Consider the following 12,500-nt stretch of genomic DNA (forward strand, 5'->3'; position numbering starts at 1 on the left):
TAATGGCTAGTTGGCAACCGCATCGGGCCACTCGGTCCGCAGGTTTATGACGGCGGGATCGCCCGACCGAAAAACAGTTGTGCTTACACTTTGCCGAGATGAACACCAACGCTCTTATTATCCTCCTCTTCGCCACCTTCGTGGCCACTTCTTCAGCTGTCAATATCCAGAACTGCGGTAAGTTGTGATTTCCTTTTTTTTTGCTGATTAATGCGACAGTTTTACGTGTTTAGAGAATATTCTCAAATTGCGAAAACGGAGTGCATGTTTTTCCCCAATGCAAAACTGTTTTTTTTTTCGTTTTGGATGTGAAGTAAACAGTTATTTGACACGAATTCGTTAAAGGCTACTTATAATTATTCGTTTGTGATTTACGAAAGCCTTAAACTTTATGACTGTAAATAGTAATGGAATAAGTAACTGTCCACAGGCCCATAGCTGTGAAAGAAAATGAAACCTATGATGTGGCGGACAGTGACTTCTTTAGGGGTGGGTAGCACGTGTGAATAACCTACATTTGAGAGACGTCACAACCTCCATATAACCCCTTGAACTTGCCATGTTGAACTTAACACGTAAAACTTGCCTTATTTTATACAGTAGTTCACTGATGTGTATTGCTTTTTGTATTTAACGAAGGCTAGTCAATAAATGCCGTTTAGTGAGTCCAAATAAACGTTAGCTTAAGATATAATAACTTTCTGTACGTCAGGTTAGGCCTAATTGTTCACAAAGTAATCTGTAGGCCTAGTATTATCTTTTAGGCTCAGATATTTGTACCTGTTTAAGGTCAGTTATATCTATTTATTTACCATCTTGCTGTACTCGACCTTGGAAGATCATTTCACGGTCACAATCTGCCTGTTTTTTTACCTGCTTATATTTTTTGCCGTAGGCCTGAGAAAGATATCACCATTCCGTCGTAATACTTTACGCTATTGACCTTTGAATCACCAAGATAAAAAAAGTTTGTATAAAAAGCACTGACTTTTAAGACCCGATTTCTCTCCTGTGACTCACAGTGGTGGCGTCGTGTTCTGCAGACGAAGACGACGACGACTCACGTGATGATGATACGACGTATATTAACTTTAATAGCGTATTAAGCGAAGCGAATTTCGCGAAACGCAGCCACGTGATCATGAGTTTAAACTGTTGCCCACAGGATGCAGCCCAACAGCTGCGTGATTCATTTCAGCCTGACAAAATAACTGTGTTAAGTTTCTCTCTCTCTCTCTCTCTCTCTCTCTCTCGAAGTTGCGGTGAAGACTTGTTCATTGAATAACGGCTCATGTTCGTATTTCCACCCAGGTCACGGTTCCCCAGGGCATGACCGTTTTCCAACTTCATAACCGGTATCGTTGTTACATTATGTTCCGTATGCAGAAATGAATGTAGAATTTGCTCTGATTAACATGAAAATACGATTTGATGGCGATCATTGGTAAAGTATAAAAAATTTAGTCATAGTATATTTAAATATTTCAAATTCGTATGTCGGTAAACATGTTAAGTATGTCGTATTTGGATATGCATGGAGGTTAGCAGACAGACTTTAAGTGAAAAATAAGGACTTTAAGGCTATACATATATATTCACATGTCCTATATATTATACTGTAACTCGCAGGAATGGGGTTAGTTGCTTTGTAAGCCTAGTCTGGTGCTACTGAGACGTGGCTAGACAACCAAAGTAGATCTGTCTTCTGATACCACATTTGGAATTGTAAGGCTATCCCGAGGCAAGGCGTTTTGGAAAGATAAACTGGGTCGTTCATTGATTTGAAGGATAATTTCCTCAAAATGTGTGTAAATTGGGAATAAGTGAAATCCGCAGATATTACAGTTCACATAGTTTTGTCTCACGAGCAAGTTCAATAAGCATAAGAGTTATCGCCACGTCATTCAGTTGTGTGTACACAATTGTTTGCAAACACGGTTGATTTTCTAATTTTTACGGAAAAGGCCTTTTGACTCTCTCTCTCTCTCTCTCAAAACAGATTAGGCTATTCAAATTACCCTCATTTGGCTGAGATGTAATTTTTTGTTATTGGCAAGAGAAATTTTAGAAAGTTTGCCGGGAAAGACAAAGCGCGGCAGTTACCTCGATTTCTTTGGTTAACAGAGTTCTTACCGCAGTCTTGGCAGGACCAGGCGGCGACATGTGGCAGAGAAATCCGGTTATTCTTGATATGGAAGAATTAAACCTATGAGTAGGTACGGTGATTGTAACCTTAATTTTTTTTTTATAACTCTTAGTGTGTTTTTGAAGGCCTATGTATATAATGTTACTTTCTTGTTGTGTGTTTTAAAGCATGTGTGAATATGGTTCTAACTTTTTGGGTGTGTGATGTTTGTAGTAAATGTTTTCAACTTCTTTTGCTTGCGTCTAATTCACATTGTACAGAGATATGATGATTTGTTTTAGAAACCTACAGTATTTCAGCAATGTTGCAACACTTGGTGTCGTAAAGTGTTTGTAAATACAGATGCAAATTTTGTGCTTGCTCAAGACAAGCATCATTTTATGCTTGGTTAAGACATAAACCAAAATGTGCCTACAAACTGTTGTTTTGTGTTGAGGGTTGTGTTCCGAAATGTGTAATACATACTTGAGCATGATTGAGGCTTACTCTTCCGTTAACCGAAACATTTGTTGCCATGCTTTGATGTGCGTTTGTGGTTTGCTTTAAATTTGGCAATCCCTCCTTTTGTTGAGCAATTTACTCGATTCCTCCGTCACGTGGTTGATTTGTTTTCCTGTTTGTGTTACGTTGATAATTTTTAACCATCTTTTCTTTATTCAGTGCATGTTGCCATGCGTACCTAGGCCTATTTGCCGGATATGATAAAAATATTTTCTTTCCAATTTTCTGTTGAGAGTTGAGACTAATTATCGATCTTTTTTCGTGCATAGATAACACGAATATCGTTGTATGGAGAATTTGAATTTTTCTATGGTTTTATTGAGACTTTGCATGGTTCTTATTGAGGCAAAGTATCTTCCCATTTTTTAATCCTTTACGCTTTGTCTTACGGTTTGCAAGCCCTTTGTTGGCCGAGTCGGTTGAGCTTCAGACTGTCACTCGATGGCCGGGGTTCAATTCCCGCGGCCGGCCGATGAAGAGTTAGAGGAATTTATTTCTGGTGATAGAAATTGATTTCTCGCTATAATGTTGTTCGGATTCCACAATAAGCTGTGGTCCTGTTGCTAAATAACCAATTGGTTCTTAGCCACGTAAAAATAAGTCTAATCCTTCAGGCCAGCCCCAGGAGAGCTGTTAATCAGCTCAGTGGTCTGGTAAAACTAAGGTATACTTAACTTACGGTTTTATAATTCGAAATCAATGTCACCATAATCTGCCATTGATGGATAGTGTAGGAATTTTCCGTCGATCCGTAAGGTGAACAGTCTGAACTTCAAACAACTTAAGGCATACATTATTTTGATTATTTTTTGCTAGGCTACCGCTTTAGGTTATACATTTTTAGATAAACATCTTGAATTGAGTGTTAAATGTAAAGTACAGGTTAGCTTAACTTTTGAACTAGGTGGATGTCTATAAAATGTGCAGGTGCGTGATGTAATGTATAGCCTGTTACTGATCAGAAATTGCGACCCCCCGAAATGCTAATGTATAGTATTTATTCAATTTTGACTGGATTTCCTCTTTTGTCTAGATAGGTCTAGAAACTGTACTGAAGGAAACCAACATGCAGTTAGCAATTTCCCTCCCCTGTCCTTCTCAAGTCCAAGTTAGACTTGAAAAGTCTGCGTCCATTTCAGCGTCCCCCATGTGCCACGACTTTCCTTTCCCGGAATGCTTTCTTTTCGTCGTAATTATGTATTGGGGACGAGTGACCAGAAACCGTAAAATTTCAGAGTGGCTGAACTTATGCAGTTTGTTTTGGGCAGCATCGGAGTGTTAGGACTTCTTTTGTTTGTTTTTATTCTTTGAGACCATAGTTCTGCTGTGAAAAAGTTAAGTATATCTTTGTTTAACCAGACCACTGAGCTGATTAACAGCTCTCCTAGGGCTGGCCTGAAGGATTAAGATTTATTTATGTAGCTAGAACAACTGGTTACCTAGCAACGGGACCTACAGCTTATTGTGGAATCCGAACCACATTATGACGAAGTGAATTTCGATCACCAGAAACAAATTCCTCTAATTCTTCATTGGCCGGTCGGAGAGTCCAACGCTGGGCCAACAGCGTGCTAGCCGAGAGCTCTACTCACCCCTCCAACGTTCTGTTGTGGTGTGGAGGGTCTGTGTGGGGTGTTGGTAGGGGTGTGGCGGTGGTTGGGGTGGGGGCCGGTGGGAGCAAACTGTGGGAGGAAGTTGGTCGAACGCAGATAAATTTCGAGTTTTTTTTTTCTTTTTTACACTTAGTCGAGTCTTCGACAGGCTTCCAATAATAGCCATTTCTTTAAACTAGTCTGTCATGTGTCTAAATAGCAGAAGTATAGTCAAGATGCTTGAAACTATACTTTCATTTTGTGAGATGACGTTGATTACTATTAACTCTCTCCTCTCTCTCTCTCTCTCTCTCTCTCTCTCTCTCTCTCTGAGCCTTCTCTCTGAGCTTTAGACTGTCATTCGATGGGCCGGAGTTCTCCGCGGCCGGCTGATGAAGAGTTAGAGGAATTTATTTCTGAGATAGAAATTCTTTCTCCTCTCGGATTCCACAATAAGTTGTTGGTCCTTTGCTAAGTAACCAATTGGTTCTTAGCCACGTAAAATAAGTCTAATCAGGCCAGCCCCAGGAGCTGTTAATCAGCATGTGGTCAGGTAAACTAAGGTATGCAATTTCTCTTCTCTCTCTCTCGATTATTGCAAGCTTTCTCAGTAGAGGAAGTTTCATAATCTCATGGCAGAGAATGCAAGTCTGAGAGCCAATATTTGCCGGGATTGAGACCGATTGAGTCTATCATTGTCATCGTTCAGAAAAGAATTGTATTTTCTTGTCTTATTTACTTTGGATGGTTGGAATATTTTTACTTGTGTATTTCTGTATTTTGAAGCAATTAACTCTTATGCATGTTTTTCTTTTTTGAAGTGCAAAAAAAATCTAATATACTTCTGTTGGCTGTTTCTTGTTGATTTTGTATCAGGCTGTATTCTAGAAAGGTATGCACATATAATGTACAGTATATACATTATATATATGTATGTTTGTATGTGTATACATAATTATATTTCGTTGCATACAAACTTGAGACGGTTTTGTCCCACCAGTAAAGTTTGATATAAAAAATTCTACTCTTCCCTTGCTGTCCACTGTCATTTTTTTTTATTCTCATTTCGTGGTTGCTTGTTATCAGATCAGCACTGGGGCGTGTTTAGTCTTGAGAAATGACGCTGAATCGCCCAGTTTTCGAAATCATGAAGCAAATCCAAGGGTTAATATCCCAAACTGACATGCTCGCTTGCCAAGGTGCATGCTTGAACTCGCGCTGACTTCATAAACACGGCGCTGACTTAGCAAGCAGAACACTTCAGCACGGCAAGGCTATATTAAGCTTGAGGAGTTGGAGGGGAGTAGGGGGATTCCTTTCTTGGTCAGGTCATTGGGCAATCGGCTTGTGACGCTGCGAAGGAGAAAATTGGTAGGAATTGATGGAAAACTTGCCTGGTTTTGACTGTCAAATCATAGCATTTGCTTCCATCGTTATCTGCCGTTCTTGGGCGGTTTAACGTGCGTGCTTGCGCGCTTTTTTGGTAGGTGGTCAATGTACGATCCAAGGCCCGTTCCCCATCGCTGGAATATCCTTGCGAACGTTTAAATAGGAGGGAAAGTGACAACACTTTGCATCGAGAGTCAGTGATATGAATAAATTGTACGAGTAAATATTCCTGCACACACACACACACACACACACACACACACACACACACACACACACACACACACACATATATATATATATATATATATATATATATATATATATATATATATATATATATATATATATATATATATAATTATACACATACTTTTTATATATATATATATATATATATAATATTAAATATATATTTTGTATTAAAGCTTTTTATACGGTATATATAAAATATTTTTTATACACACTTTTAGTTATCTTTGTGCAAAGGGTATAAAACTTTTTATATTAATCTTTTAGTGAATTTTAGGAACGGGCCCATTTCGTTCCTTCACGTCCGGCTCGAGATTCGAACTGTGGTCTCTGAGAATGTAAGTTGAACACATACCACTTATCCACCAGATAGAGAGAGAGAGAGAGAGAGAGAGAGAGAGAGAGAGAGAGAGAGAGAGAGAGTTACTTCATGACTGCAGCTCTGAAATGCACTTTCCATGAGGCAAACCATGCTATTGCTCACGGCGTGATGTACAACGTACCGTTACGTTATCTTCACGAGAAAATCATGGTGTTTGACACCTCCAGACACCCATCGTCCATCACGGATGCTGCTTACAGTGGGAATGTTCTACATTGGATGGCAACACTTCATCCACCAATTCATCCGTAGAGTTTGGGAACAAACTGAAGGTAGAATGTAGCTACATTGGTTGAAAGAGTAGATGACAAACTGAAGGTAGAATGTAGCTACATTGGCTGAAAGAGTAGATGACAAACTGGAGGTGCACTGTAGCTACACTGGTTGAAAGAGTGGATGTGGGTTGGTTAAACATCTCAGCTTGGCGGTGAAATGTTTCCGATCTTGTAGTTGGCGTTACAGCATAACCGATTAAAAGTTGACTACGTTAGTCCTCACTGATTAAAAATGGACTACATTAATTAAGTAAATACAGCAGCGTTGGTTACAAAATACAGTCGCAACTGTGTCGACAGTTAGGAAATATATTTTACGCAGAGGGTTTCTCCTTGAATTACCGTCACGTGCATTTGAAGATTTGCCGGTTTGTTGATGCCAAGACGGTAAAAATCATTGTTATTTTTCGTTAGCAATCCAAATAAAGTAATTATTTTCAGGTTAGAGTATAGTTGGCCTCATTATCATAATGGAGTCAGTGCCAGGAGTCTCGTTGATGAGGACCAAGCAAAACAGTTTACTTATTAATGCATATTTTGACAAGTAAATTATTTTTATTGTAATGTTATGTCGGAGCAGATCAAGTTACTGGTACTGCAGTATCAGCTCGCTAGACAGAATTGACGGTGCTTGTTATATACGTAGTTGGACATTTTCTGTGCAAAAATGACTGCCGACGAGTGCATTTTACAGCTGTTATCGACTTCACCATGACTTCCACCAGGCATCATCTCTCTCTCTCTCTCTCTCTCTCTCTCTCTATATATATATATATATATAATATATATATATATATATATATATATATATATATATATATATATATATATTAGTTTATATTTTTTAGTTTATATTTTTATTCCTTGCATTTTTAATGAATGTATATAATAAAAATATTATATATATATCTTAGTTTATATTTTTAATCTGATTTTAATGAATGTACACAAGAAAATATTTGTGTAGGTCTAGAAGAAAAATTCAGTAGGATGATGGATATTAAATGTTAGAAGAAACAGATGATTTAAAACTGAAAGGAAAATAGAAGTGATTTAGAAAAAACCCGAAAGGGAAAGACTCGTAAAAAAAAAAAAAAAAACAGATCAGGAAGCAGAGTCTGTCATCCAACAGTTTTATGATAACTGGCCTTCATACCTCAACTCTCTTCAATACTAATGGTTACCATCCGAGAGAAAAAAGAAAAAAAAAAAAAAAATGGAGTTCGACTTCAATGTCACATGATTTCGTCTTTACATAAGGCACGGCAAGAAATGACGTCATGGTCCGTGAAGAAACGATCTTTGCAAAACCTGTGATTATTGTAACTGGCGTTCCGCTGGGGCCGGCTCTCTCTCTCTCTCTCTCTCTCTCTCTCTCTCTCTCTCTCTCTCTCTCTCTCTCCAAAACCTTGTTGGGTACTGACAGTTGTAGTTATATACGTATTACTCTTATTGCTTTGCTATGTCCATGATTATAACTTTATTAATATTACTCTCTCTCTCTCTCTCTCTCTCTCTCTCTCTCTCTCTCTCTCTCTTCATCCTCTCTCTCTCTAGGGTCTCTCTCTCTCTCTCTCTCTCTCTCTCTCTCTCTCTCTCTCTCTCTGTAGGGCTCCGAATGTGGTGCTTTCTTCATCCCAATCTCTCTCTCTCTCTCTCTCTCTCTCTCTCTCTCTCTCTCTCTCTCTCTCTCTCTCTCTCTCTTCCTCTCTCTCTTCATTCCGAATATGCTCTCTTCCCAATCTCTCTCTCCCTCTCTCTCTCTCTCTCTCTCTCTCTCTCTCTCTCTCTCTCTCTCTCTCTGTCTGGTCGCGACTCTCCTTTCTACATCCCAATGTTTCGGTTGATCAAAGCTTACGTAAGCCCTCCCAGTGTGCTCTGGGGTCACTTTCATACGTAGCTGCCGGCGGAACGGGTGATCTCTCTCTCTCTCTCTCTCTCTCTCTCTCTCTCTCTCTCTCTCTCTCTTTAAGTACATTCCTTTCATAGGGGTAGCGTCCGTCTCCAAGGGAATTTCAAGGTCGTGTTGATATGAGCTTAACTCGGCAACACAGAAGAATTGATAATAGTGTTGGTATATATATATATAAATAAATATATATGTGCACATAATTATAATATATATATATATATATATATATATATATATATATTAATATATATATATATATATATATATATATATATATATATATATATATATATATATATAGAGAGAGAGAGAGAGATAGATAGGAGATATATATATATGAGAGAGAGTTAGAGAGAGAGGAGGAGGGGGAGGCTGTTACACTGCTTTACGTAAACATTTATTTATTTATTTATTATTTACAGGTGGTTGTTTTATGTTGCTCTAAAGTGGACAAACAATGACCTCTCAATGTGAGATTGTTGTCGCTTTTTTTTATTTAATGCTTTTCTCATGGTAACTACTGTAGCTAGGCTAGACATTGTCAAGTACAAAAATTTGTCCTTATTCTTCAGTACATCTTCTTCAGTGGTTTGATATCCACCCACTTGAACTGAAAGCAGATTTCTTGGTACGATGATTTGAGTTTTTTTTTTTATTGTGATCACTTGGTATTTAGCCTGAGAAAGATACGAAAACTGTGAAATGTAATCGAAAACATTCTCACGCAAACTGAGAGAGAGAGAGAGAGAGAGAGAGAGAGAGAGAGAGAGAGAGAGAGAGAGAGAGAGAGAGAGAGAGAGAGAGAGAAGTTGTCACCAACCACTTTATAATGCCATCAGTTTCCTGTGACATTTTAAGTGCAATTCAGTGTCTGAGTAACACATCCGTCCCTGCAGTGATAAAAGGGCGAGAACTTACCCTCTTTATTTTTATTATAAGAATGGCATTTTTTTTTATTTTTGTGTACAAAGGGTTCATGTGTGTGACGTGTTTTATTCAGATTATTATACCGAGTTAAGGTTAATTTTCTTATTGACTCATAAAGGATACACCCACACTGAAAGCTAGTTACATTAGAATGTGTATATAGCTGAGAATAAAGATTACGATTTTACAACAAGGAAAGTTGTGTGTTGTAGGTTGTGGATCCCTTGAGATAGTTAGTGTGTACAGTGGCATGACAAAAATGTCTTTCTCCCCACTTTTACATGTGGTTTTTGCTTGCAAACTAATTATGCATGTGTCCAGGTATGCTTGTTGTATTTTTTTTTTATATCTGTTGGTTACATTTTGCAATCAGTAATCTCATCAGCGGGGACAATTTTGTTTTGTAGATGACATTTGACTTAACGTTGTTATATTTTTAATTATCGTTTGTTGGTGTATTATTTCATTGTTTTTCTTTTGAAACTGACCTTTTAACAGTTCATTCTCGTACGTTTCTTCTTTAACGCACCATTTTTTCATTCGACCTCGGTTTCCACAAGTTTGAAGGTTATATAACTCTTCTCTCTTTCTCTCGCTCTCTCTCTCTGTCCTGTACTTTATCTCTTTCTATCGGCTTAAACCTCTCCTTTATTCGCTCCTACCAGCCTTCCTTTTTGGGAGTAAAGTTATGCGATGTAAGTCGTGCGTACTAAAACCATGAATAAAACATCCTCTCTTTTCACCTTCCAGTATGGAACCTTGAAAACCTTGAATTCCTCTGACGGGACAGGAGAAGGAATTTTCTCACTGTCGTTGCACAGAGAGAGAGAGAGAGAGAGAGAGAGAGAGAGAGAGAGAGAGAGAGAGAGAGAGAGAGAGAGAGAGCTGATAATCTTCTACATGTGTGTAACTTCCTTTGTTCCCAGTCGTTGGGCATTGCCCTCTGTGGGGCACAAAAGCCTAGAGTGTCCACCAACGAAAACGAACCCCATTCACGTATTGTTACCAAGAGGGAGGTCTCTTGTTCTTGTTAGCCTTTGTGTGTGTGTGTGTGTGTGTGTGTGTGTGTGTGTGTACTGTAGGCTCCCTCTTGCCAACAAGAGTCCTTATTAGGAGACAGTGCAGTGAGTCTGTCAGTACACAGGGCATGTCTTGTGAATGCTGGGATTGATCATTTATTCCGGATGTAGGCAGGAAGGCCCACCACACAAGGACAATTTCAGCAGCAACAACTTGAAGATCACTTTCTTCATGTTGGCAAGGCGTTTCCTCGATCTAAGGAGAGAGAGAGAGAGAGAGAGAGAGAGAGAGAGAGAGAGAGAGAGAGAGCGAGCATAAAGGCAGTTCGAATGACAGCAGCAGTAGCCTTATCCGGAAGTTCGCGTGAGGGTTACACAGTACCTGAACTCTTGCCAACTGAGAGTTAACGAAAGGTTACATTAGGGTGGTCATTCACCATAATAGGCACTTCCTGTTTCCTCGGCAATGCGTACAACTTGATGAACGCCACTCCTTGCCCTTGCAAACCCAGTCAGGTGTGCAGAGGGCTGAATGTCACCTCTGGATTTTTTTTTTTTTGGGTGCAATTAAGAACAAAGTCTACGATGGCCCGGAAGTCCATCTGTGAAATGGGAGGCATATCGCCCTTTAATGCTACGGTAATTGCAGCTGTTATTAGGCTATGTCTTCTGTTTTAAGGGTATTTGGTTTACATTTAGTGAAGTTTTTCATTTCGACAGTTTTGGTTAACCTTTAAATGCGGGTGGCATGGATGCCGTGGCACTTTTACCCTTTCTCTGATGCTATGGCACTTTTAACCTTTCTCTGATGCTGTGGCACTTTTAGCCTTTCTCTGATGCTGTGGCACTTTTAGCCTTGTGACACTTTTAACCTTTCTCTGATGCTGTGGCACTTTTAGCCTTTCTCTGATGCTGTGGCACTTTTAGCCTTTCTCTGATGCTGTGGCACTTTTAACCTTTCTCTGATGCTGTGGCACTTTAGCCTTTCTCTGATGCTGTGGCACTTTTAACCTTTCTCTGATGCTGTGGCACGTTCAACCTTTCTCTGATGCTGTGGCACTTTTAGCCTTTCTCTGATGCTGTGGCACTTTCAGCCTTTCTCTGATGCTGTGGCACGTTTAGCCTTTCTCTGATGCTGTGGCACGTTTAACCCCTCTCTGATGCTATGTCAGTTTTAGCCTTTCTCTGATGCTGTGGCACTTTCAGCCTTTCTCAGATGCTGTGGCACTTTTAGCCTTTCTCTGATGCTGTGGCACTTTTAGCCTTTCTCTGATGCTGTGGCACTTATAGCCTTTCTGATGCTGTGGAACTTTTAGCCTTTCTCTGATGCTGTGGCACTTTTAACCTTTGTTGGATGCTGTGGCACTTTTAACATTTCTCTGATGCTGTGGCACTTTTAACCTTTGCTTTGTAAGTTTTTGTCCCACTGATGTTTTAGAAATAAGTTTATATTCCTGATATTTTCGCATTCTTTATCATTTAGCTACTGATTTTTATCGTAGAAGTTTGTCCACAGAACGCTTAGATGCAATTGGGAAGGAAGTCGATAAATATTCGTACGTGTGAAATGTAAATAAGAATAATTTTTCTTTAGATAAAAGACTTAACCATATGTGCATTCGTATGCACTAAATTCACTGCTTCACCCGTTTTCCTAAGTTCTTTATAAATAATAAATCTCATCATCCCGTTTCCCAACACAAAAATGCAATAATATAAAGAAATACACAGATATTTAGGCGCACTGGAAGCATTACTTAAGGTTCTTTGTAGTGTCCCTTCGTCCCCTAGCTCCAACCCCTTTTATCCCTTACACTGTACCTCCGTTCATATTCCTTTTCTTCCTTCTTACTTTCCACCCTCTCCTCACAATTGTTTCAGAGTGCAACTGCGAGGTTTTCCTCCTGTTACACTTTTCAAACCTTTTCACTGTTTCCCTTTCAGTGCTGAATGACCTCATGGGTCCCAGTGCCTGGCCTTTGGCTTAAATTTCATTCTAAAATTATCTCGGCTGAGAAATACCGCTTCCATTTAACCCGAATGAATAAATACTCAGGAGACGAACATTCCATTGGAAGGGAATTTTCCGCGGCCGCCGCCTCACT

General features: G+C 39.3%; 1 protein-coding gene across 1 annotated transcript in view; it reads left to right on the forward strand.

Annotated features, from left to right (window-relative positions):
* The first annotated feature begins 32 nt into the window (after positions 1 to 32).
* Positions 33 to 12,500, forward strand: part of LOC136844805 (NPC intracellular cholesterol transporter 2 homolog a-like) — a 34,399-nt gene continuing 21,931 nt past the window's right edge. Inside the window, exon 1 of the mRNA XM_067114047.1 lies at positions 33 to 177. Within this exon, the coding sequence (XP_066970148.1) occupies positions 99 to 177 (79 nt within the window). The 5' untranslated portion in view covers positions 33 to 98. The remainder of the gene's footprint in view (positions 178 to 12,500) is intronic.

The sequence above is a fragment of the Macrobrachium rosenbergii genome, chromosome 2 (assembly GCF_040412425.1).
Source record: "Macrobrachium rosenbergii isolate ZJJX-2024 chromosome 2, ASM4041242v1, whole genome shotgun sequence".
Lineage (NCBI taxonomy): Eukaryota > Metazoa > Arthropoda > Malacostraca > Decapoda > Palaemonidae > Macrobrachium > Macrobrachium rosenbergii.